The following is a 25,287-nucleotide window of genomic DNA, read 5'->3' on the forward strand; positions in this document are numbered from 1 at the left end:
CATTTTATGGCAAATGTTTTCTGTAATAAATACTCACTAGACATCACTGTAGTTAACTGTACAAAAGAGACTTTAGAGAGCATGCTGATACATTACTTGATGTTATCCCAAAAGTGTATTGGCCACTCTGCACTGTTAACAGTGTGACATTGTTAGAGGCAGCTATAAAAGTGGCTTTTTTACAGAAGCAGTAGCTGATGTGTCTATACCCATTTTTGTTTCACATTGTAGAATAATACTTGGATCCAGATAGTCGGGCAACTTCAATGATGGGTTATGTGGGTTATCTGCCCATAACACAAACTGGAGTAGAATAATGGTGTCCCTCAAAATAGCATTTTAAGCATGACCTAACTTCCCATTGTATTCTTTAGTATAGCGTTCACAATTTAAAAAACTGCCTGCAGTAAGCACAATTAATGGTTTTAAATATTTTTCCGTTCTTTCAACTCTTCACAGCACCCCTACATTTGGGACTTATTTTTATAATTAGGGAGTAGGCTTATAATAATTTTTTTTTAACCGTTGTTGTTGTTGTTGTTGTTGTTGTTGTTGTCCTCAGTCATGAAACTAGTTTGATGCAGCTCTCCATGCTACTCTATCCTGTGCAAGCTTCATCATCTCCCAGTACCTACTGCAGCCTACATCCTTCTGACTCTGCTTAGTGTATTCATCTATTGGTCTCCCTCTACGATTTTTACCCTCCACACTGCCCTCCAGTACTAAATTGGTGATTCCTTGATGCCTCAGAACATGTCCTACCAACCGATCCCTTCTTCTGGTCAAGTTGTGCCACAAACTCCTCTTCTCCCCAATTCTATTCAATACTTCCTCATTAGTTATGTGATGTACCCATCTAATCTTCAGCATTCTTCTGTTGCACCACATTTCGAAAGCTTCTATTTTCTTCCTGTCTAAACTATTTATCGTCCATGTTTCACTTCCATACATGGCTACACTCCATACAAATACTTTCAGAAACGACTTCCTGACTCTTAAATCTATACTTGATGTTAACAAATTCCTTTTCTTCAGAAACGCTTTCCTTGCCATTGCCAGTCTACATTTTATATCCTCTCTACTTCGACCATCATCAGTTATTTTGCTCCCCAAATAGCAAAACTCCTTTACTACTTTAAGTGTCTCATTTCCTAATCTAATTCCCTCAGCATCACCTGACTTAATTCGACTACATTCCATTATCCTCGTTTTGCTTTTGTTGATGTTCATCTTATATCCTCCTTTCAAGACACTGTCCATTCCGTTCAACTGCTCTTCCAAATCCTTTCCTGTCTCTGACAGAATTACAATGTCATTGGTGAACCTCAAAGTTTTTATTTCTTCTCTATGGATTTTAATACCTACTCCGAACTTTTCTTTTGTTTCCTTTACTGCTTGCTCAATATACAGATTGAATAACATCGGGGAGGGCTACAACCATGTCTCACTCCCTTCCCAACCACTGCTTCCCTTTCATGTCCCTCGACTCTTATAACTGCCATCTGGTTTCTGTACAAATTGTAAATAGCCTTTCGCACCCTGTATTTTACTCCTGCCACCTTCAGAATGTGAAAGAGTATTACAGTCAACATTGTCTAAAGTTTTCTCTAAGTCTACAAATACTAGAAATGTAGGTTTGCCTTTCCTTAATCTTTCTTCTAAGATAAGTCGTAGAGTCAGTATTGCCTCACGTGTTCCAACATTTCTGTGGAATCCAAACTGATCTTCCCCGAGGTCGGCTTCTACCAGTTTTTCCATTCGTCTGTAAAGAATTCGCATTAGTATTTTGCAGCTGTGACTTATTTGGGATTGTAATTATTATATTCTTCTTGAAGTGTGAGGGAATTTCGCCTGTCCCATACATCTTGCTCACCATATGGTAGAGTTTTGTCAGGACTGGCTGTCCCAAGGCTGTCAGCAGTTCTAATGGAATGTTGTCTACTCCTGGGGCCTTGTTTCGAAACTCTTCACGCAGTATCGTATCTCCCATTTCATCTTCATCTACATCCTCTTCCATTTCCATAATATTGTCCTCAAGAACATCGCCCCTGTATAGATCCTCTATATACTCCTTCCACCTTTCTGCTTTCCCTTCTTCGCTTAGAACTGGGTTTCCATCGGAGCTCTTAATATTCACGCAAGTGGTTGTCTTTTCTCCAAAGGTCTCTTTAATTTTCTTGTAGGCAGTATCTATCTTACCCTAGTGAGATAAGCCTGTACATCCTTACATTTGTCCTCTAGCCATCCCTGCTTAGCCATTTTGCACTTCCTGTCGATCTCATTTTTGAGACGTTTGTATTCCTTTTTACCTGCTTCACTTACTGCATTTTTGTATTTTCTCCTGTCATCAATTAAATTCAGTGTCTTTTCTGTTACCCAAGGATTTCTACTAGCCCTCGTCTTTTTACATCCTCTGCTGCCTTCACTATTTCATTCCTCAAAGCTACCCATCTTTTTCTACTGTGTTTCTTTCCCCCATCCCTGCAAATGCTCTGCCTAAAACTCTGTACAACCTCTGGTTCTTTCAGTTTATTCAGGTCCCATCTCCTTAAATTCCCACCTTTTTGCAGTTTCTTCAGTTTTAATCTACAGTTCATAACCAATAGATTGTGGTCAGAGTCCACATCTGCCCCTGGAAATGTCTTACAATTTAAAACCTGGTTCCTAAATCTCTGTCTTACCATTATATAATCTATCTGAAACCTTCTAGTATCTCCAGGGTTCTTCCATGTATGCAACCTTCTTTTATGATTCTTGAACCAAGTGTTAGCCATCATTAAGTCATGCTCTGTGCAAAATTCTACCAGGCGGCTTCCTCTTGCATTTCTTAGCCCCAATCCATATTCACCTACTACGTTTCCTTCTCTTCCTTTTCCTAATGTCGAATTCGTCACCCGTGACCATTAAATTTTCGTCTCCCTTCACTACCTGAATAATTTCTTTTATCTCATCATACATTTCATCAATTTCTTCATCTGCAGAGCTAGATGGCATATAAACTTGTACTACTGTAGTAGGCGTGGGCTTCGTGTCTATCTTGGCAACAATAATGTGTTCACTATGCTGTTTGTAGTAGCTTACCCGCATTCCTATTTTTTTTATTCATTATTAAACCTACTCCTGTATTACCCCTCTTTGCTTTTGTATTTATAACCCCGTATTCACCTGACCAAAAGTCTTGTTTCTCCTGCCACCAAACTTCACTAATTCCCACTACATCTAACTTAAACCTATCCATTTCCCTTTTTAAATTTTCTAACCTACCTGCCCGATTAAGGGATCTGACATTCAACGCTGCGATCCGTAGAACACCAGTTTTCTTTCTCCTGATAACGACGTCCTCTTGAGTAGAAACTACAGAGAAATTTTTGTTGATTTCTAACCAATCTACTCATTGTTTTCAGTTATTTACTGCACATTAGTGATACTATTTTAAGATTTAAACACCAATCAATGTTTGTTTCTGTGCTGTTGTAGCTGCCATACTGAAGACATCTGAAGACTAGATCCTCCAGAGCATCAACCTCTGTGAAACACGTTTGTTTAGGACTGATAGCTCAACTACCATTAAGCATTTGTGTGATCCCAGACATATTATGGGTGCATGGTATTGTGATCAGAATACCTTCATATCAGACCAGCATATATACCATAAGGAGAGGCAATTAGACATCTTGACGAACAGCTCCATCTCCAGCCTATGTGCTTCTACTTGCTATTTGATAGCATTTTCTCCTGGTGCCCAGTTATACAGGTCCTCACCTTTTCCAAACTTGCTGATGTTCCACACAATTGCTTGTTCTGCCTTGGAACAGATTTCCATTAATAAACCTGTTCTAAAGTAATTTTAGTATGGTGTTACAGGGTTGCCACAAGTTCTGGAAATCAGGGAATTTCAAATGTGTTGGGGAAATCAGGGAAGTATCAGGTAAATTTGAAAAACACTGGAAAAATCTAGTTTTTGTCTCAGTAGATGAAATGGTTTGTTTACCGAGATGTTGTGCATTGTCGCTGGCTGGGTGCTGCTGAGTACATGCACCACTTCCCTGCTCACTCATTTTTAGTGGTCAGCTACAGTGTTGGTTTACACAACTCTTCCCTGCCTTACACACTTCTTTCAAGAGACCTACTTTCTTCTGAGATCGTTTGGGAAATCAGTGAAGGTATTTCAAATCTGTCTTGTGGCTCCAAGGAAATGCATATTTTTGTCACCAAAAGTGTTTTGTTTTATTAAAATAAAATAACAACAGTTGCTCTAATGACACACATACCATTTGGCTTGCTTTCTCCATCTAAAAACAGTTCATTACAAAAGGTGATGTTAAGTACTTAATATTTTTGCCCACTCTGGGGAGACATCCAGAAATCCTTACATTTTTTTGTCAACTTGTGTCTTTACTTACCTTTAGATCTCAAATTTTGTCTGGGAAAAATTCTAAAACTTGTCTGGAAATCAGGGAAATATCAGAATTTCACTTGGGGAAACGTATGGCAACCCTGTGTGAACCTAGTGACTGGACAGCCTCAAAAATACTTCCAATTTTCTTAGGTATTCTTGAATACATTTACTTAAAATGTTTTATGATCTTTTAAATGAGCGTTTTAGTAATGTGGCAGTTTTCTCATGTTGATTTAATTACGTGATTGGATACAAGCTGCAGGAAACAATCCCTGAGTGGATAATGAGCAATAAAGGTTTATGGACATGTGCCAGAAATGTTCCTACAGAGTTATGTCCACTCGAAGATGGAGAAAAAAGATCAATGACAGTGTAGGTTTCAATTATCAAAAGCACACATGAGAACACACCAGACATGTAAAAATGTTCTGTCTTCTGTACTAGTGTTTCAGTGGTTCATTGGTGTGATAGCAGCAAACCATCAGTACTGGTTCAGCCTCAATGTGCACTTGTGGTAGATGTTCTTAAGATGCCTCCATACTGGAAGCTAGCTGGAGTGTCGTCTTGTGGTAGCCACATTACCCTTCTTACCACTGAAGGAACATCTTACACCAGGGTAGGCAGTGTCACCTGCAGGAGGTGCAGATATGACTAAGCTGTGGGGCATTGTGGAAGAAAGAAAGGTCCCATGAGGTGGTCGCCAATAATCACCACCCACACATTGAGTTTGAACTGGTATTGATGGTTCACTGTTACCTTACCACAAATGCTAGTACAGACAGAATATTCCCACTTGCCTGGCGTATTCTTATGTTTGCTTTCAGTCATTGAAACCTAAGCTGTGAAAGATCTTTTCTGTCCACCTTCCAGCAGATGTACCTCCCTTGAAACAAGTTTCCAGACAGTCAGAGACACCTTTTTTTTTTTCTAATTACAGTGTTTAGGAGATTTAAACACGAGACTACAAGTAAATAAATTAGATGTTCAATTAAGGGCTCAAGATAGTATTGCTCTGCATACTATCACTCCACTGTTGAGATTTAGAATTAAGTTCAGGTGGAAACAAAAGTAACTGAGATTGAGTAACAATTATCTGCAGCTGATAGAGTAAGTTACTAGGCTGTCATACCTCATTTCAACAACTTGGGTGAAAGGGGCTGAGAGGACACACATTTTTGACATACGGGTTTCTTCTCCAGCCAACAAGGCCATTGTAAAAAATAGATGCCAGGTGTGCACACACACACACACACACACACACACACACACACACACACACACACACACACACAGAGAGAGAGAGAGAGAGAGAGAGAGAGAGAGAGAGAGAGAGAGAGAGAGAGAGAGAGCCCAGCAGTCTCTGGCAGCTGAAGCCAGACTATGAGCAGCAGTAGTGCATGATGAGAGAGGCAACTGGGTGGGGTGGGTGGGGGATGGTGAAAAGTGCTGCTGGGGAGCATGCAGGGACAAGGTGGAATGAGCTAGGTGCAGTCAGCAGTCAGCTGGATAGTTAGAGGCAGGGGGGGGGGGGGGGGGGGGGGGAGTGGAAAAGGAAAGAAGTAAAAAGACTGGGTGCATTGGTAGAATAGAGGGCTGTGTAGTGCTGCTGGAATGGAAACAGGAAAGGGGCTAGATGGGTACGGACAATGACTAATGAAGTTTGAGGCCAGGAAGGTTACAGGAACACATGATATCTTGCAGGAAGAGTTCCCATCTGTGCAATTCAGAAAAGCTGGTGTTGGTGGTAAGAGTCCATATGATACAGTCTCTGAAACATTCATTGAAATGAAGAATGTCAGGTCGGGTGGTGTGCTCAGTCATCTGTGCAATTCAGAAAAGCTGGTGTTGGTGGTAAAAGTCCATATGATACAGTCTCTGAAACATTCATTGAAATGAAGAATGTCAGGTCGGGTGGTGTGCTTAGTCACAGTTTGTCAGTGGCCATTCATGTGGCTAGACAGCTTGTTGGTTGCCATGCCCACGTAGAATACAGCAAAGTGGTTGCAGCCTCGCTTGTAGAGTACATGACTGGTTTCACAGGTAGCCCTGCCTTTGATGAGATAGGTGATGTTCGTGACAAGACTGGAATAGATGATGGTGAGAGAATGTATGGGACAAGTTTTGCATCCAGGTCTATTACAGGGATAAGAGCCATGTGGTAAGGGGTGGTGTCAGATCCTTCCCACCAACACCAGCTTTTCTGAATTGCACAGGCTGCAACTGTCTCTGGAATATATCCTATGTTCCCGTAACCCTCTTGGCCCCTACCTTTGTTAGTCATTGTCGTCGCCCATCTAGCCCCTTCCCTGTTCCCATTCCAGCACTATACAGTCCTCTATTCCACTAACGCACCCGTCTTTTTACTTATCTCTTTTTCCGCTAGCTGCTCCCCGTCTCCCTCATCCTCCATCTTAACTTCCCAACTGCACCTAGCTGCCCTGCCCTACCCTCTCTCTGTCTTGTCCCTGCACGCTCCCCAGTAGCTCTTCATTGTCCCCCCCCCCCCCCTACCCTGCTATCGCTCCCCCTCCCCACCCCAGCCTTTTCCTTATTGCCACCCAATTGCCTCTCCCATCGTGTGCTGCTGCCACTGCTCGTAGTCTGGCTTTAGCTGCCAGAGACTGTCGTCATGTGTGTGCAAATTACATTTCTATTTTTGACAAAGGCCTTGTTGACCAAAAGCTTATTTTGTGACAGTCTTTTTGTTGTGCCTATCTGCGGCTCATCATCTCCGCTATGTAGTGAGTAACAACCATCCTTTTTGTGATGTTGTTATAAAATACAATGGACTTTCTTTAACCAGTTGCCATCCCCTGCGGAATTTCCTTAGATTTCACTAAATGTATGATCTGCTCCCAATATTATTACTGGAGATCTCTCTGCATGTTATCAAGCAAAGTGCTCAACCACCTTTCTCTGTCAAGTTATCATATCTACACAGTACGGTAAAGACATTCTGATGGATGTGGGTGTCAGGTTTGTGACTCTGTTTGTCTTTTTCGTCATTTTATTAGATTGAGTAAAAATGTCCTTTGGTTTATTTCAGAACCTAATGGTACAAGAAACACCAGGCATCATTTCCACATTAGATGTTTTTAGTGATTATACAGACTTTATTACATGTGCCTACTTCACTGGAATATCACTATAAAAATGCTTTTAAGCATTTCCTCAAAGGCTGAGAGAAAGTTGTTAGCTCACAGTTTCACTGTTTAATATACAGTCTTTGCAGACTACCATACAAGAAAACCAACTCCATTAACTGTTTACCATTCAATATTGTTCTCTGTAATGTTACAGCCTCATGCGACACTATAATAAATACGCAAACTGTAGATAGTGTTTAATCTATGATGGATGATGTTTGCCATACATAACTTTTTTGAGATCACAGAGCAACATTTCATAATCATATTTGATGTTATTACGTAAATGTAGAAAAATGAATTTCTGGGAAATAAACTACTTCAGTTATCATAAACTTTTGCATGCCCCGTCAGCACTTTCGCATTTACCTGTAGATCATAAGATAAGTTCCTGCCAAATATTTTTTTGTTTAAATATTAATCCCTTCCTTCTATGTAAAGTTCATGCACATGTTAGTTTTTGTGCTCAGCCTTCACACACACACACACACACACACACACACACACACACCCCTACCTTCCAAATCTATCACCTGTATTTGCTAGTATGCCCTCTGCAATGTTCGAACATGGTGATATTATTCTTATTAATAATAAATATGGTAATGGAAAGTCCTGATGTAATGTGAATAATATAAGAAGTAAATATAGCAGCTCACTGCTCAAGTAAGGCAGTGGTTTGTTTAAAGGCATTTAAGGCTGAAAACTGAGCTACCTTTCAGACGAATCCTTTTTCATCGGTCAGCTTGTACAGTATACAACAACGCAGGAAAAGTGGATTGGGATGTACGTTCTGATTTACTGTAAAGCAATCATCCCTTGTTCAGGATCTTGACTAATGCAGATTTATCTAACATTTAAAGCTTCTTTTCTCATGTTGTCTGCTTCAGTGATAACTGTAATTTGACTTTTCATTTGTTGTCTACTGCTTGCAAAAATTTTCACTAAAAAGAACTAATCTCACATCTGCATGACAAAGTACAGTTGGTTAAGCTAAAGAAGAAGACGGGATCCTTAGAGAGAGAGAGAGAGAGAGAGAGAGAGAGAGAGAGAGAGAGAGAGAGAATGTGTGTGTGTGTGTGTGTGTGTGTGTGTGTAAGGGGGAGGGGCCACACACACATATTTTTGTTATCGGTAGAGTAGTCTCTTATACTTCTGGAATGTTACAGGAGGATGCATTTTAAGGATTTTTTATTTTTTTTTACAAAGAACAAGCATTCCCACTTTGGTACTGCAGTATACTGTGAAATGAAATGCTGAAGTCTAAAACATTTTCAGAATTTTCCACTTCTATACTGTAGCTGCCTCCCCTTTTTTTTAATTAATTTATTTAGAATATTATTTGCCTGGCCTTGAAAACTGGTAGTTTATAGGTTTCAAAACTTCCTACTAACTATAGTCTTCTTAAATTTCAGGGCATGGGACTCGGGTTGATTTACTCAAGCACCTGTTATCAGGAAGCTGCTGTTGCTTTAATGCTGACTGTTATAATGTGCTACAACTTCCCAAGTGTTTGGATATCAAAACTTCAAGCTGCATGGTGAGAGTAAATGACTGTAATAATCCAGATAGACATAGGAAAATAATATTTGATCAGTACTGAATATTTATATTGCAAAAAGCAAACATCCAAGAAACTATTTCATTATGTTTACTGCAATGCCAGTGCATGTGGCAAATTATGATCAGAATATAAAATAGTGCAATATATATTCGTTAACATAACAACTGACCTCTTGAAATAAATTTGGTGAAGAACATTTAATAAGATGTATTATTATAGCTTAGCTTGCTTGTGAATATGATGCAGCACTAATCTGATACATTGTGGTTTTCAGTTATTGCGTTATATAGTTATCTGTTCCTATTGTACCAAACACCACTGTGACAACTGAATTCTTTGTATTCTGAATGTCATGAATTTTCCAAAAAATGTACTGTTGATTCCAGATTGTTACTGACTCATTCAAATTTGGCTTTGTAACTATTTGAGAGTTTGAGTGGGAACCATAACTCATACAGCAAGTGCATACTCTAAAATCTGAAATTCATGATTCCATTTTTCTTGGAATTTGAAAGAAATTGTCGTTAACTGTGGTCTTGAAAAATTCAGAAAGGAACATACTTTTTCCATTTGAAGGCATATCGGCACACAGAAATGACATTCATTGGGTGCATGGGAAAGACTGATTACCAAGCATATGGCTGGGCCTGCATGGGAATAGTGAGCCCTCTCTGAAGCTCAGCTGAGAATCATCCTTTTCTGCATGCATGTATGCTTCTAAAATTTTGCCTTACCTTCTGTCAGTCATAACACAAACCACAGACATCAATAAGGTACACCACAGAAAAGTGTGTCTATTGGCAATGACACTCTCATAATCTTAGGGAATGAGAAAGGTAACTGGAAGTGTATTGGCATACAGATTAAGTCAAAAGCCAAACAGAAACAGAAACTGTAGAACAGTTACTTTCTTAGAAGAGAGAGGAGTCATAGACTGTAATCGATTTTTTGTTAATCATTCAAGCTTGTGTAATGTGAAAAAAAAGCTTAGGATTTAATTAATGAATGATGCAAAGGTTTTCCTGTCGATGAAGTATGTGACCCCCCAGAGAAGCCTAATAATCTAGACTAGTTTTTGTATGTTTGTAGATGCACATTGTTCACAGAGGTGACATGTGTTGCATTGTTCTGTTATGTTGTTTCTTTTATTTTGTTCATAAGAATTTGTAACTCTTATTGTGGGAAATAATTTGTGAAAAATGTAACAGTTTTTCGTGCAAATTTTGGGGGTTCTGCCCCATTTAACTGAGCGAGTAACATAGTTATTGCGGTCTATCTATGACTTTTAGAACAAACTTGTATGAGCACTGTTTTGCCTACAACTACTTAGCGACCTGCAATTGTGTGGATCTAGTGCCTGCAATGTGGATTCATCTTTTAATTATGGTTAGAAGCAGCAGAACAATGCAAAGAGAGATTATATAACTGATGGAACAATAGCTATGACCAAACAAGGTATAATATGAACCATAGAGTTGGAACTCACTGTGACAGGTTTACATAGACATTAATTTTGAGAGTTTCGTGATATTTTGGAATGTTGTAAAGACTGAAACAAGTTCACACTTCTTGAAATGCCAATGTTGGGTGAAATCTGAAAAGCAGATAAAAATAACCTTTGCATCGGTTAAAGCTATAAAATCTTTCCATACTGGTAAGTTACTTTTGAAAATCATTTCAGATGACAGAAAAAATCAGATGTATCTGAGAAGAGAATTTTCTGGTTTTACTTTCCAGTCAAAAGCTAAGGAACATAAGCCAAATTGTCAATTTTTTTCTTAGAGTCCTTCCCTGAAACAGAATTGGGAGCAAACTAAAATATATTGTTTATAGATAACGGGACAAAAAATGAAATGAGCACTGAAAATTGTTGTTATTTATCCAGTATAGAAAACCTTGTGTTTAAATTGATGTTGACAAAGAATGTGAAGATGGAGGCAGTAGTGGTGGCTCTGGTGGGAGTAGTTAAATAAATGCAATCCAAATGGGCCACAATAAAAGATTGAGCTCACTGGTGATGAAGACAAAAAAAAAAAGTTTGATTCAGAAATAGACGATAAAAGTGAAACACAATTTAGTCGACAGAAAAAAGTGCTAATCCTCAATTTAGTAATGGTTAGTATGATCATATTAGCTATTGTGTTTTCAAATGCATCACACACTATTAATGAATAGTTCTGTATGTACCGTTGGTGCTGTTTGCAGCTATTAGAAATAGACTGTCCCACATTGATCATCAGGGCCACTGCCATGTCAATGGTTAGTCCCTTGTGTATGTGAAATTAGGACAGTTAGTCCTACATTAACATGCCAGTAGGAGACGACAAAGTATACTCTCTTCTATTTGGATATGAATAGGTGATAACTGTCGAATATTGTGTAGCATTTTGCTGAATAGGGTGAGCCACAGAGTGGGAGAGTGTTGTTTTTTAGTGTCTCTAGAAGGATACACGATGACTTTGGCAGAATTTATATTAGTGTAATGAATGGCAGCTTGCTCTAAATGTAGAAAAACTTAAGCAAGTGCAGATGAGTAGCAAAAACAAACCTGTAATGTTTGAATACAGTATTAGTGGTATGCTGTTCAACAAAGTCCCATCAACTAAATACCTAGGCACAGCATTGCTATGCGATATGACGTGGAATGAGCACTTAAGGATGATAGTAGGGAAGGTGTTCATTCAACTTCAGTTCATTGCAACAATTTTAAGAAAGTGTAGCCCATCTATAAAGGAGACCATGTATAGAACACCAGGGTGACCCATTCTTGAATATTGCTCAAGTGTTTGGAATTCCCACTACGTCAAATTAAAAGAAGACATTGAAGCATTTTAGAGGCATGCTGCTAGACCAGTCAATATGGAAATGCTTCGGGAAATCAAATAAGAATTCCTGAGGGAAAATGTTGTTCTTTTCGTGAAACACTATTTAGTAAATTTAGAGAACTGAAATATGGAGCTGACTGCTGGGTGATTCTACTGCTGCCAATGTATTTTGAATAAGAGTCGAAAAGAGATGTGAAAAATTAGGGCTGATACAGAACTATGTAGACAGAAGTATTGCTGCAGGAAAGGGAATGCCTAGCAGTGTACGAAATACCCTCTGCTATGCACCATATGGTGGCTTGTAGAGAGAGAGAGAGAGAGAGAGAGAGAGAGAGAGAGAGAGAGAGAGAGAGAGAGCTCATCCTCTTTTTGCATGCAGGTTATAGTTCCTTGTGTTGTGTGTTCAAGATATTTACCCTGTCTTCGCAACACAAATTGATATAAATGATGGAGACAGTCCAGAATTAACATGATCAATACTAAACTGTGTAGAAACTGCACTCAATCTTTGTGCACAAGTCTTCTTTAACAAAGAGCCCAGGTTCAAGTACTGAGCTACAGTGCTTAACAACTTATGTACCTACAGTATCTACTTTATCTGTACAACAAATGATTGTGTTCTTTCAAAGTATTGTTTGTAGTCCATGTAAAATTTTTCATAATTGTATCACTATTACTTTTTTGTGTTTCACTATACAGTACAAAGAAGTAAGTGGTCTGTGTGTAGCTCTTGTTTTTTGTCCTCTGTGCAGTGAAATTTCCCTGAATTGCCAAATTTTGTCTTATAACACCAAGAAACAGTTTATCATATTGTACACTTTTCAAAAAAATTGATTGGTGTTCCACAAGTATTAGCATTTTACCATAAGTGAAGTACTAATTTTTAAAATTTTTTAATTTATTTTTTCACAAGACAGTTCCAAATGCGCCTTATTTTGTATTTGTTCTTGCAGACATTTCCTTCACTTGACTTTCAGGTCTCTCTAAGCAGCTTTTCCATGTGCTATATTTATAGTTTAAAAATTGTCCACTAGAATGCTTGCAAGAGATCATTTGTGTTCAGAGACGTTAGATTAAATAAAGTAGGTGGTGGTGTGTTTGTGTCTGTTGGTAGTAGTTTATCTTGTAGTGAAGCTGAAATAGATAGTTCCTGTGAATTACTATGGGTGGAGGTTATACTCAACAGCCGTACCAAAATAATGATTGACTCCTTCTACTGAACCCCCCCCCCCCCCCCCTGCCCCTCCCCCCACTGACCCCCCAACTCAGATGGTATAATAGCTGGACGGCTCAAAGAAAACTTGAATCTCATTACAAATAAGTCCCCCACTCATACAGTTATAATTGGTGGAGACTTCAACCTACCCTCTATTTGTTGGCGAAAATACATGTTCAAAGGCGGTGGTAGACAAAACATCTTTCGAAATTGTACTAAATGCTTTCTCTGAGAATTACTTTGAACAATTAGTTAATGAGCCCACACGAATTGTAAATGGTTGCAAAAACACACTTGACCTCTCAGCCACTAATAATCCTGACCTAATAGAGAGCGTCATGACAGATACAGGGATTAGTGAACACAAGGTCATTGTAGTGAGGCTCAAAACCATATCAACCAAAACCACTAAAAATAAACGCAAAATATATGTATTTAAAACAGCAGATAAAAATTCACTTGATGCCTTTCTAAGAGAGCATCTCCATTCCTTCCAAGCTAATTATGTAAGTGTAGACCAGATATGGCTCAAATTCAAAGATACAGTATATCGACAGCAATAGATAGATGCAAAATGCATAAGTTAATAAGAGAGGGGACTGATCCACCATGGTACACAAAACACGTCAGAACACTGTTGCAGAAGCAACGAAAAAAGCATGCCAAATTCAGAAGAACACAAAATCCCCGAGACTGGCCAAGTTTAACGGAAGCTCAAAATTTAGTGCGGACGTCAATGCGAGATGCTTTAAATAGTTTCACAATGAAACATTGTCTCAAAATATGGTAGAAAACCCAGAGAGATTCTGGTCGTATGTAAATCACACCAGTGGAAAAAAAAAAAAACAATCAATATCTTCACTGCGCAATTGCGATGGAAATGTTACTGATTATGAGGCCACTAAAGCGGAGTTACTAAATACAGTTTCCTGTAATTCCTTCATGAAAGAAGACAAAGTAAATATTCCAGAATTCGAAACCAGAACAGCTGTTAGCATGAGTGACATAAAAGTAGATATCTTAGGTGTTGTGCAAAACAACTCAAACCACTTAAAAAGGCATGTCTTCCGGTCCAGATGGTATACTAATCACATTCCTTTCAGAGTGTGCGGACACAATAGCGCCTTCCTTAGCAATCATATACAACTGCTCAGGTCTGTTCCTAAAGACTGGAAAGTAGCACAGGTCACACCAATATTCAAGAAAGGAAATAGGAGAAACCCATTGAATTACAGAACCATATCGCTGACCTCAATTTGCAATAGGATTTTGGAGCATATACTGTACTCAAACATTATGAATCACCTTGAAGAAAATGACTTATTGATACATAACCAACACAGATTCAGAAAATATCGTTCTTGTACAACACAGCAAGCACTTTATTCCCATGAAGTAATGAGTGCTGTCGACAAGGGATCTCAGATTGATTCCATATTCCTAGATTTCCAGAAGGCTTTTGATACCTTTCCTCACAAGTGACTATTAATCAAGTAGCGTGCATATGGAGTATCGTCTCAGTTGTGTGACTGGATTCGTGATTTCCTTTCAGAGAGCTCACAGTTCATAGTGATAGACGATAAATCATCGAGTAGAACAGAAGTGATATCTGGCATTTTGGATGGTAGTGTCATAGGCCTGCTGCTGTTCCTGATTTACATACATGATCTAGGTGATAATCTGAGCAACCCACTTAGATTATTTGCAGATGATGCTGTAATTTACCGTCTAGTAAAATCATCAGACAAGCAATTCCAGTTACAAAATGATCTGCAGAGAATTTCTGTATGGTGCGAAAAGTGGCAATTGGCACTAAACAAAGAAAAGTGTGAGGTCATCCACATGGATACTAAAAGAAATCCGATAAATTTTGGGTATACGATAAATCGCACAAATCTAAGGGCTGTCAATTCGACTAAATACCTAGGAATTACAATCACGAGCAACTTAAATTGGAAAGACCACATAGATAATATTGTGGGGGAAGGCGAAACAGAGACTGAGCTTTGTTGGCAGAACAATTAGAAGATGCAACAAACCCACTAAAGAGACAGCCTATGTTACACTTCTCCATCCTCTGCCGAAATATTGCTGCACAGTGTGAGATCCTTACCAAGTAGGATTGACAGAGGACATTGAAAAAGGGCAACTCATTTAATGTTATCGCACAGTAGGGGTGAGTGTCACTGATATGATACGCGAGTTTGGTGGCAGTCACTGAAACAAAGGCAGTTCTCTTTGCCGCGAGATCTATGTACGAAATTTTAATCACCAACTTTCTCTTCCGAATGCAAAAATATTTTGTTGACACCCACCTATATAGGGAGAAATGATCATAATAATAAAATAAGAGAAATCAGTGCTCAAACGGAAAGATTTAGGTGTTCCTTTTTCCCATGCGCCATTCCAGAGTGGAATGGTAGAGTAGTAGTATGAAAATGGTTCAATGAACCTTCTGCCAGGCATTTAAGTGTGAACTGCAGAGGAACCATGTAGATGTAGATGCAAAGGTGGGAGACTAAGTTTAATTTGTTTCTTTCAAGATACTGAGGCATAAAGTTTTCAGTCAGCAGAAGAACTCTACTTGTTCATTCATGACATAGTAAGAAGCGAGACTGATCTTCTTAAGTCTTCTACATGCTTCTAAGATTTGAAGCTCAGTTCTCAGACATCAGGTTCTTAAAACAGTAAAACTGTTTAAAAAATGAATCATATATTTTTAAATATTATTTCAATTATAATGTTACTTAAAATCTGTCTTGATTGCAAATTTTTTTTTTTTTATTATTCATATGACCGGTTTCGGTTCATTCAGAACCATCTTCAGATCTGTAAAAATAATTATACTAATTTACTATTTCACGAAAGCAAATCTTTTTCATCCTATCTAATCAACATCAAATGTATCAGAACGTACCTGATATTTCAGTTACAGGAGTAACCCGTCCAAATCCAGCAACTTTCACATGCTACGTCACATAAAATTGGTTGGCAGAGTGCACGTCATTTATATTAATTATAACACTATTACCAACAGGTGGCGTCTGGTAAATTTGTTACATTCCATTTGCACATACTGTATTCAGTAGATCTTTTTTATATTAAAAATATTTAATTAAAATATGTAGATGTCAAAGCTAAAATCTGTACGTGTTAGGATTAAAAAACAGTAAAATTATCATTTTTATACGATCTAAAAGGCATAGGGCGATTTATATATCTATGGTGCTGGTGTGAACTTGTTTTCTTCTACGGTCTGCTAACAAGTACAGATTTTAGCTTTGACATCTACATATTTTAATTAAATATTTTTAATATAAAAAAGATCTACTGAATACAGTATGTGCAAATGGAATGTAACAAATGTACCAGACGCCACCTGTCGGTAATAGTGTTATAATTAATATAAATGACGTGCACTCTGCCAACCAATTTTATGTGACGTAGCATGTGAAAGTTGCTGGATTTGGACGGGTTACTCCTGTAACTGAAATATCAGGTACGTTCTGGTACATTTGATGTTGATTAGATAGGATGAAAAAGATTTGCTTTCATGAAATAGTAAATTAGTATAATTATTTTTACAGATCTGAAGATGGTTCTGAATGAACCGAAACCGGTCATATGAATAATAAAAAAAATTTGCAATCAAGACGGATTTTAAGTAACATTATAAAATCACTGATTGCTGTTATCCCATAAGACATTGTCTGTTTTTGCAATTTTTTCAATTTCATATAAGTACAGACTAAAAATACATTAAAAAGTGTTGCTATTAGTGATAATAGGACCATCAGTACCAAGCACCAAGTGCAGACAACTTTGTTACAACATTCTAAATGTTTTATACTTAACAGCTCCTGTAAATCTTAAAAAATCAGTTTTTTCCAAGTCCGTCAAACTGCTTTAGGAAAGGTAATGCTCATGCACTGACCTTCAGATTGTATGAGTATGAAGAGAATTGAGGAAGGCCAGTTTGTAAGGTCCTCTTGTCAATGTAAAATAGGCAAGATCTTGTGATAATTGGACTTAACTGGCGTAACCTCGCCAAAAAAATGTCATAAATTTTACCGTTGCCCCAGTTGCTAAGCTTGTTTTATTTGTGCTAGGCCTCCATGTTGTCCCTCTTTTTTCTGTTCGTGTGTAGCTCTTTTTTTTTCTTTTTTCAAAATCAGCTAGTAATATTAAAATATTTCTCTCTTTTGTCATTAAAAACACACTTTTGCATTAGTTTGGAGTGACTAATGCTTATCAGATGATGTCAGTGCTCGTCACACATTGCATTTGTATCCAAGACCATTCACATTTCTAGTTACAAAATCTTTGTTTTCAACCTCATTTGTTTAAGTTTGGATTAATTGCCTCTTCTGTTCACTCTAGTATTGACTGTGTTTTTAATATGTCATCAGTAAATATTAATAACAAAATGTGAATAAGTAAACTGTACCAAATGTTGTTATTTTCTAGGTATATCAACTTTGGCAGTATAAGTTTTATTTCACCCCCTCTTACCACTGATTCCTGATCTCCCACTCCACACCCCTGTCCTTCACATGATGTACAGCTTTTTTAAATTGTTTGTCAGAGGACACAGAGGCCACAGTTTGTAGATAATGTTGATGTAGTAGTATATGAATGGTGAGTTACCTGTTATGTGCCATAACACATTTTACAATGAAAAATTGTCGGTCAGGCCACCTGCTTGCTGCCTGACATCAATATTTCTCCCCAAGGCTGTCAAACATGTTCCTTTCATCAAAGATATGACTGACAACAGTGACATGTTGATTAGTGACTTAGCTTCATTTACATTAAAGATGTATATCTAACTGGAACTAAAGCCTGATGCGCTCCCCGCATCTCAGCTATTACAGCTCATCTCGGGTACTGCTAATCTTTACAACTGATTCATGTAATTTTGTCAAACCCTGAGAAATTGGTATCCTTGTACAGAAAGGTACTCCAGAGAGTAAGCTAGCATGAAGCCGAGGAGGCTCCCTTTAAGTACATGTAACACTGGTCTCTATACTTAGTTATTAGTGACAACTGACAGTCTTTTTTGTTCTGGAACAGTGCAAAAATTGTCTGCAGCCAAGGTATGTTGCAGCTCATTGCCCCCCTCAAAATTGGAGATTGTGTACTGAAAATGAAATCTTTGCAAATGACACTCATCACACAGTAATTTAATGTTGGCTATGGAAAAGAGCTTGGCCCTTGCAATGTATGATTATTTTAATCACAATACTACAGCTTTTACATATACATATTGTTAAAGAAACTATTCATATATCTGACTTTTAAAATTTCCAGATTTTTGTCAATTTGCATAACTTCTGTTACTGCAGGAATGGCAAATAACTTGATAAAATTATGTAAATCCAGTGCAACTGTAAGAGAGTGAAATATTGCACTGGAGCACCAGAAGACTAGTGAAATGCAGGAAGATCAGCAGAGGATCAATGATGGACACAATAGCTGGCATCCATCAGGCACTCATAAAAACAAATGTTCCCTTTACTACATTACTTTCATGTACGGAACAGTTTCTTTCTCACTATAAAGATTGTCCTCTGAAACACTGTCCTTAAACATCAACTGAAACCCTGTCTGCATTCCAACATAAGAAACATGAGATATGAATCAAGCAATAAAAATGTCCTGTGGCTGCTTGCACTTTTGTGTTTATATCTCATGTCAACATGGAGTGAGTTATGCGGTATTGTTTCTTTGATGACAACATATACTTAACAAGCAACTCTGAAGTAAAGAGGAGTGTGGACAGGCTGTATGTTAATATCACTTAGTGAAAACTACAGTTCTCTGGCAGAGCTATCCAGGCATCATGTTTTTGAGGAGTACTAGCCCAGCAGCCTAGCCAGGAGAATTTCTGTGAAGCTTGGAAGGTAGGGAAGAGATACTGGTAAAATTGAGGCTGTCAAGGCAAGCTATGAAGACAATCAACAACTGCATTGCCCGCAAAAGACATCTGTTTGTGTTTGTGTCCCTGGCTGTAGAGTTCCAGTCCAAGAGCAGCAGTTCTCAGTTTGTATACAGTTTAATTTAGTGGTAGTCTTACGTATTCCTGAGTAGCAGCAAATAGTAGCAATTTACCTGTTTTCGTAGTTGTTAGAGTTGTGAGTTTTCTGTTCATTTTTGTGAAGTTGGCTAAATTTGTAGTATAATTTAGTGCTGCAGTTGTCACTAGTGTCACCTTATTTACTTGATTCTGTGACCTATTTGCATTTGCTGTGAACTGGTGTTGGTGAAAGGCTCAGTGTTTTCTAGTAGCTTGCATTTGTGTATTTAATAAGTTTGGCAGTGCAAATCCTCATCTAAAAGACAACAGGGCTCATTTTCTTCTTCTTCTTCTTCTTCTTCTTCTTCCCCGTTGCTTCATTTGAATTTTAGTAGTAGGATGAATAGGTTCTGTACATGCTATATGCAGACACAGGAGAAGCTGGCTGCAGTTCATGAACAGCTGAAGGTACTGCTGGCCACAGTCAGCTGTCTGCAGCCTGCTGCCTCAGGATGTAGCAGTGATGGAGAAAGTGATGCATTGCACGGTACACATAAGAGGACGCTTGTTTTGCCCAAAGGCTCTGCTGCCGAGGCCCTTCCAATGTGCATGGCCTGGGGGAACCACACTCACTGCAGAGTGAGTGGCAAGTTGTATCACGTTTGCTTCACTCTCCCCTCTCCCATTCACCCTGCAAGTCAACAAGTGGCCACTTCTTGAGCAGGGTCCAAGTAGGCACACAGGGGATTGGTATGCTAGTTATCGAGAGCTCCAGTGTTATTAGGGCACATTATGGAGCCCATTACTGAAATAGCTTCAGGGCTGGAAGTGAGTCCAGTGTGTGCTCAGTATGTATGCCTGGGGACAGGGGGGCTTCCAAGACGTGGAGGCGGTCTACCTCTCAGTGGCTGTGGAGTGTTCTGGGGACAGTGATAAAAGTTGCAGCTCATGTCGGCACCAGTGACACCTGTCATTTGGGTCTGACACCATCCACAGTTCATACAGGTGAGCTGGCCTCATTCGTGCAGTATAAGGTGAGCTCACAATTTGCAGTATCATACCCAGAATTGATCGAGGTTCTTTGGTTTGAAGCTGGGTGGAGAGTCCCAACCAGAGGCTACATTGATTCAGTGACTGTTTTGACTGCTGGACGTGCATTTTGGGGTGGAGAATTGTAGGCTACTCCTTGATGGATCAAAGACACTTCAGATGTCAGAATTCTAGCAGTAAAATGACAAAGTATTAGTAACCAAGTCGCTGAATTTACACCCCTCCTGAAAATTTATTGAACCGAGAGCTGGAGTGAACCCAAAAGAGAAAGCTCTGAACTATTTAACGAGGCCTGGAACATAGATTGAAAAAGACAGATTACATGCATTGAAACGGAGTATTTATTCCAAGGAACAAAAATACTGGGTATATTGATCAAAATTGAGTCTGGCTGTGAAGTTATCTGGACACAAGTAATTAGCTTAGACCAACTCAAGTTAGAATCATTCAGAGTAAGTCTACAATAAGTAGTACAGAAGTACCCCGATCATGTAGTGTTAGTTGGAGGCAACTATAACCTACCAAGTATAGACTACGATGTTAATTGCAGTTGGTATGGACAAACATTTGTGTGAAGCAGTTTTGAACACAGTTTTCCAAAATTCTCTTGAGCATCTAGTTTGACAACCCACACACAATGGAAATATTTTAGACTTTGTGGCAATAAAAACGCCTGATCTTATCAACAGTTTCAACATAGATGCAGGGACTGGTAATCATGATGTTGTCATAGTGATGATCGTAACGAAAGTTTTTAAGTCTTCAAGAAGGCTAGAGTGTTTTTATGCGGGAAGGAGATGGTGAGCAGTTCTTAGCATCGTACTTTGGCAATGCATGGACACCATGTAGTTCCAGTATGGTGCTATGAGCAATATATTGTGTAGCACGATGTTATTGTTTCCAAAGTTTTGTTCATCCCTTTGTGTACAGCTATATTTAACTAAATCTTGTTGAAGATTCGGCACAATAGAACAAACAAACCCTTTTAGGTGTGCCATCTGACTGAAAGCAATGCAAGAGATACTCAGGAGTTTTTCTCAAAGAAAAGCTGTACAAAATCCTATTCCTTAATTGCCTAGTCCTCTCCCAGTATTGCATCCATCTATAACTTACAGCTGTTCCTTTCATAATACTGAAGTTGACAGAACTTAGTTTTCTTTGGGGAATCTTGTCATTTATAACTGTATCTGTCAAGAGGCCAAAGTTAAAAAAAATAAATTATCCCCCCCTCTCTCTCTCTCTCTCTCTCTCTCTCTCTCTCTCTTTTTCTCTCATATATATCCTTCTCCCCCCCACTCCCCGCTCGTGTCCACATCAACACTCTGGCTACCACCTTACTCTCTTCTTTTCATATAAAATGAATAAAATCACTTATAACAAGGATGAGGTCATGAGGATTTCAGCTATTCGACACTACACTCAAATTAAGTGCCAATCAACTATTCATTGCTGATTCTTTTGCATGAGACAAAAGCACTTAATGTTACTGCACAAATTACATTTATCTCATTCTTTCTCCTTTGTATAATTGCATTTAAAGACTTTAAATAAGGAGCAAAATGTACATGTTTACATTTAAGTAGGTGTGAGGTATCTTGACAACTAGTTGTTAGGATAATTTCAGTGGCCAGCAGTTCGTCATTTCACAGAGACAGAATGACTGGCCAGTACTCATCTTCGAAAGTTGAATTTCCAGTAATATCAGTAGAAACATTTTAAAGTGAACAACTATTCCTGCTTTCAGAACTATTAGCATATCCATCAGGGAGGAAAGAGGGATAGGTTGGTGAAGATTAGAAAGGAGCAACAGATCACTCAGATTCCAGGATGACACACACACATGTTGTAAGGAAGAGGGGTTTTCCCTAAGCTCTGTTACACACCTAACACAGGAGTTCCCAGTAACCAGCATTCCCACACTTTGCACTGGTTAAGACCTGTCAGAAACATGAGTCCTGGTCCCAACAGACAAGACTTTTGTACTGGCTCAGGTTTCATCTTAGCAGTGGGTAGCACCTTGGACAAGTTGCTAAGGTGTAAGTGGATAGTTGAGCATTCAGTATCCAAGTTCACCTTCAGCCCAGAGAGTTGCAACTCTGTCACTGGTCATTCCTCCACCTGGCTCTCCTCCTTCCTGTAACAGAACTGCTCTCATAGGTTATTCTTATGTACCTCCTCCATTTGCAATTCTCAGATACCTAAAAATATCCCCACCCTGTAATCCTTCTATTCCTACTAACCCCCCCCCCCTCACCCACCCTCCTTATTACAAACATGCTATCTCCTCTCCCTCTCCCCTCCTTCCCTCTCCCCTCCTTCCCTCTCCCCTCCTTCCCTCTCCCCTCCTTCCCTCTCCCCTCCTTCCCTCTCCCCTCCTTCCCTCTCCCCTCCTTCCCTCTCCCCTCCTTCCCTCTCCCCTCCTTCCCTCTCCCCTCCTTCCCTCTCCCCTCTCCCCTCCTTCCCTCTCCCCTCTCCCCTCTCCCCTCCTTCCCTCTCCCCTCTCCCCTCCTTCCCTCTCCCCTCTCCCCTCCTTCCCTCTCCCCTCTCCCCTCCTTCCCTCTCCCCTCTCCCCTCCTTCCCTCTCCCCTCTCCCCTCCTTCCCTCTCCCCTCTCCCCTCCTTCCCTCTCCCCTCTCCCCTCCTTCCCTCTCCCCTCTCCCCTCTCCCCTCCTTCCCTCTCCCTCTCCCCTCCTTCCCTCTCACACACACCCTTCCTGATATTCCTATTCCATTCTATGGACTTGACCTGACTGACTTCTTCCTGCTACTTCTACTCCCCTCTGTGGACTTCCTCCTATAATTTCTAATCCTTTCTGTGTATTTTCTCCTCCATTTGTCATTGTCCTGTTCCACCCCATATGTTTCTTCCGTGTGTATCTTCCTAGCTTTTTCAAAGTGCTACTACTACTGTGCACATTCTATTCTTGTTCATGCACACTCAATTGCTTGCTGTCCCACTTCTAATGAAATAATTGTGTGTGTTACTTGAGTCATTAAAATCATACAGTTTCTGACAACATAATTTAAATTTTGTCTTTTCCAAAAAACACACTACACTGATACTTTTCTTCTGGAAATGTTCCTCAGTGTGTTATTCAAAATGGTTGCATGCATTAAAAGACTTTCACCCCTCGTAAAAATTTCATGTTTTTAGGAAACGAAGATTCCCACCAAAGTTAAAATTATTGTCAGAGGAGGAATACTATGAACAGGGTGTTCGTGAAACAAAGAAAGCTCTTGAGGAACTCAGAGGATACTGCTCCAGTCCGGAGTGTGATACATGGAAGACAGTTCTCAACTGAAAAATCCAGTGAGGTAAAAAAACAGATGCAATAATTATTATTTACATTGTCCCAGATAGAGCAAAACTATAGGAGTACCAATAAATAAATGGAAAAAGTTAGCCCTAAACCATTTCATTCTAACGGTTCACTTTGTGGAGTTCAGTGTACAGGGAAAATGGAACATCGGTTTCAAATCAGTGCCATATAATTACAGTTCATGCATTTTTCTGTCAAGATATGTGAAAATAAAGATGATCACTAATAGACTAATTAATAGCCCACACATAATTTGAGAGAAATTGCACACACACACACACACACACACACACACACACACACACACACACACACACACACACACACACACATTTCATACACAGCAGTAACCAAACACTACTGGATACGTTCTCACAAGACGCAATTAGATGTCACATTTGCAGTTGCTCTATTCACAAGGCTCGGCTTACATTAGATAAACTTCTCACAACTTTGCACGAAGCTAAAGTCTTAAAGGCTGTAATTCGTTGTGACTGGGTCACAATAGCCACAAATATAACTACTTTATGCAGTGTTGTGGTGTAGCACAATGTTTAACTCATTAACCTGATGTGTGGAAGGAAGTAGGCTTGAATCTTGTCAAATGTAGTGTCTTTTTTTAAAAAACCTAAGCAAAAGAGTTTGATTATTATTTTATTCAGTTAATTGGTTTAAATGCAATTTTTCTAATGTCTAATTCTCTGTTATGTCAATGTTTCATTGTACTGACTTTTTGCATTTGGACTCGGCTTATGTTGTCTGTAATCTGCAGACTAGCTTCAGCAAGGACTGCTCATCGGTTGATAATGCAGCAGCTTGTGTGGACAGTGTGAGGATAGTTTCACATAACCAGTGATAATAAGGAAGTTTGTTACATTCAAGGCTACAGAACGCCTTGTCTGCCACAATTCAGTCATTGGTCACTTACAGTCAATAGGCTTGCATTTCCAACATACTCACAGTATCCAGTTTCAACATTGTTCCTCATTACACATTAACACTATTGTGAAGTGACCCACCATGTTTGTATGTCACCTATAACCGAGCGGTAGCCAGTAGCCAATATGGCAACACTGTAGCAGTAAGTGCAGACATTGACATTTCTTCTTTGCAGGCTACGTCTCCATTGTACTGATCTGTCCAGTCAAAGGAAATACTTTGAAGGTTCATATAGTCTGTTTAGTGTTGTCTCTGTACTTCTCTCGGTTCTTTTTATTGCTATTATGATGGTGCAATAAGTTGGTTACATTGCATTTAAATGTTCCTAGCAAATTTATGGCTGTTTAGCCCCCCACCCTTACACTTCATCAAATCTTAGAAAATATGACAAGGTACTAACTATTACAGGGAACAAAGAAAAGACCAGTTATTGCAGGTCTATTATTAAAAAAAATACACTCTTGTAATAAACATATCCTTTATTCGAAACTGAAAGTAATGCTTGGTGTCGTCGTCATTGTACCAGTCTGCCTCTTAGGGTGGTTCGGGATATTTTATTAAACTTTTCATGTTGTCCTGTAAATCAACAGTAGCTCTTCTGTTTTCATAAGTAGAATGTCAGAAAGAATTGCAGGAACTGCTCTTTTTTGTGTAGTAGAAATGAGTGCCATGACTTGTACAGTTTATATTTGGAGATGCTAAAAATTTGAAATAATTTCTGTAGACAACACAACATCCTTGCTTGTAGTTATAATAGTTCATATTTCATAGTGTGGGAAGATACAGAAACTGTGGAAGCAGTAAGTCCAGGTA

The 25,287-nt window shown here is 39.0% G+C and overlaps 1 protein-coding gene across 2 annotated transcripts in view; it reads left to right on the top strand.

The window, feature by feature from the left end:
- LOC124796331 (nuclear envelope integral membrane protein 1a) overlaps positions 1-25,287 on the top strand; it is a 138,363-nt gene that overhangs the window by 109,313 nt on the left and 3,763 nt on the right. The window contains exons 6-7 of one of the 2 annotated variants that reach the window (XM_047260464.1): positions 8,961-9,085; positions 23,370-23,530. The exons of the other annotated variant lie outside the window; for it this stretch is intronic. Of the exons in view, the coding sequence (XP_047116420.1) occupies positions 8,961-9,085; positions 23,370-23,517 (273 nt within the window). The 3' untranslated portion in view covers positions 23,518-23,530. The remainder of the gene's footprint in view (positions 1-8,960; positions 9,086-23,369; positions 23,531-25,287) is intronic. 2 annotated transcript variants of the gene reach the window in all.

Source organism: Schistocerca piceifrons, chromosome 4 (genome assembly GCF_021461385.2).
Source record: "Schistocerca piceifrons isolate TAMUIC-IGC-003096 chromosome 4, iqSchPice1.1, whole genome shotgun sequence".
NCBI lineage: Eukaryota > Metazoa > Arthropoda > Insecta > Orthoptera > Acrididae > Schistocerca > Schistocerca piceifrons.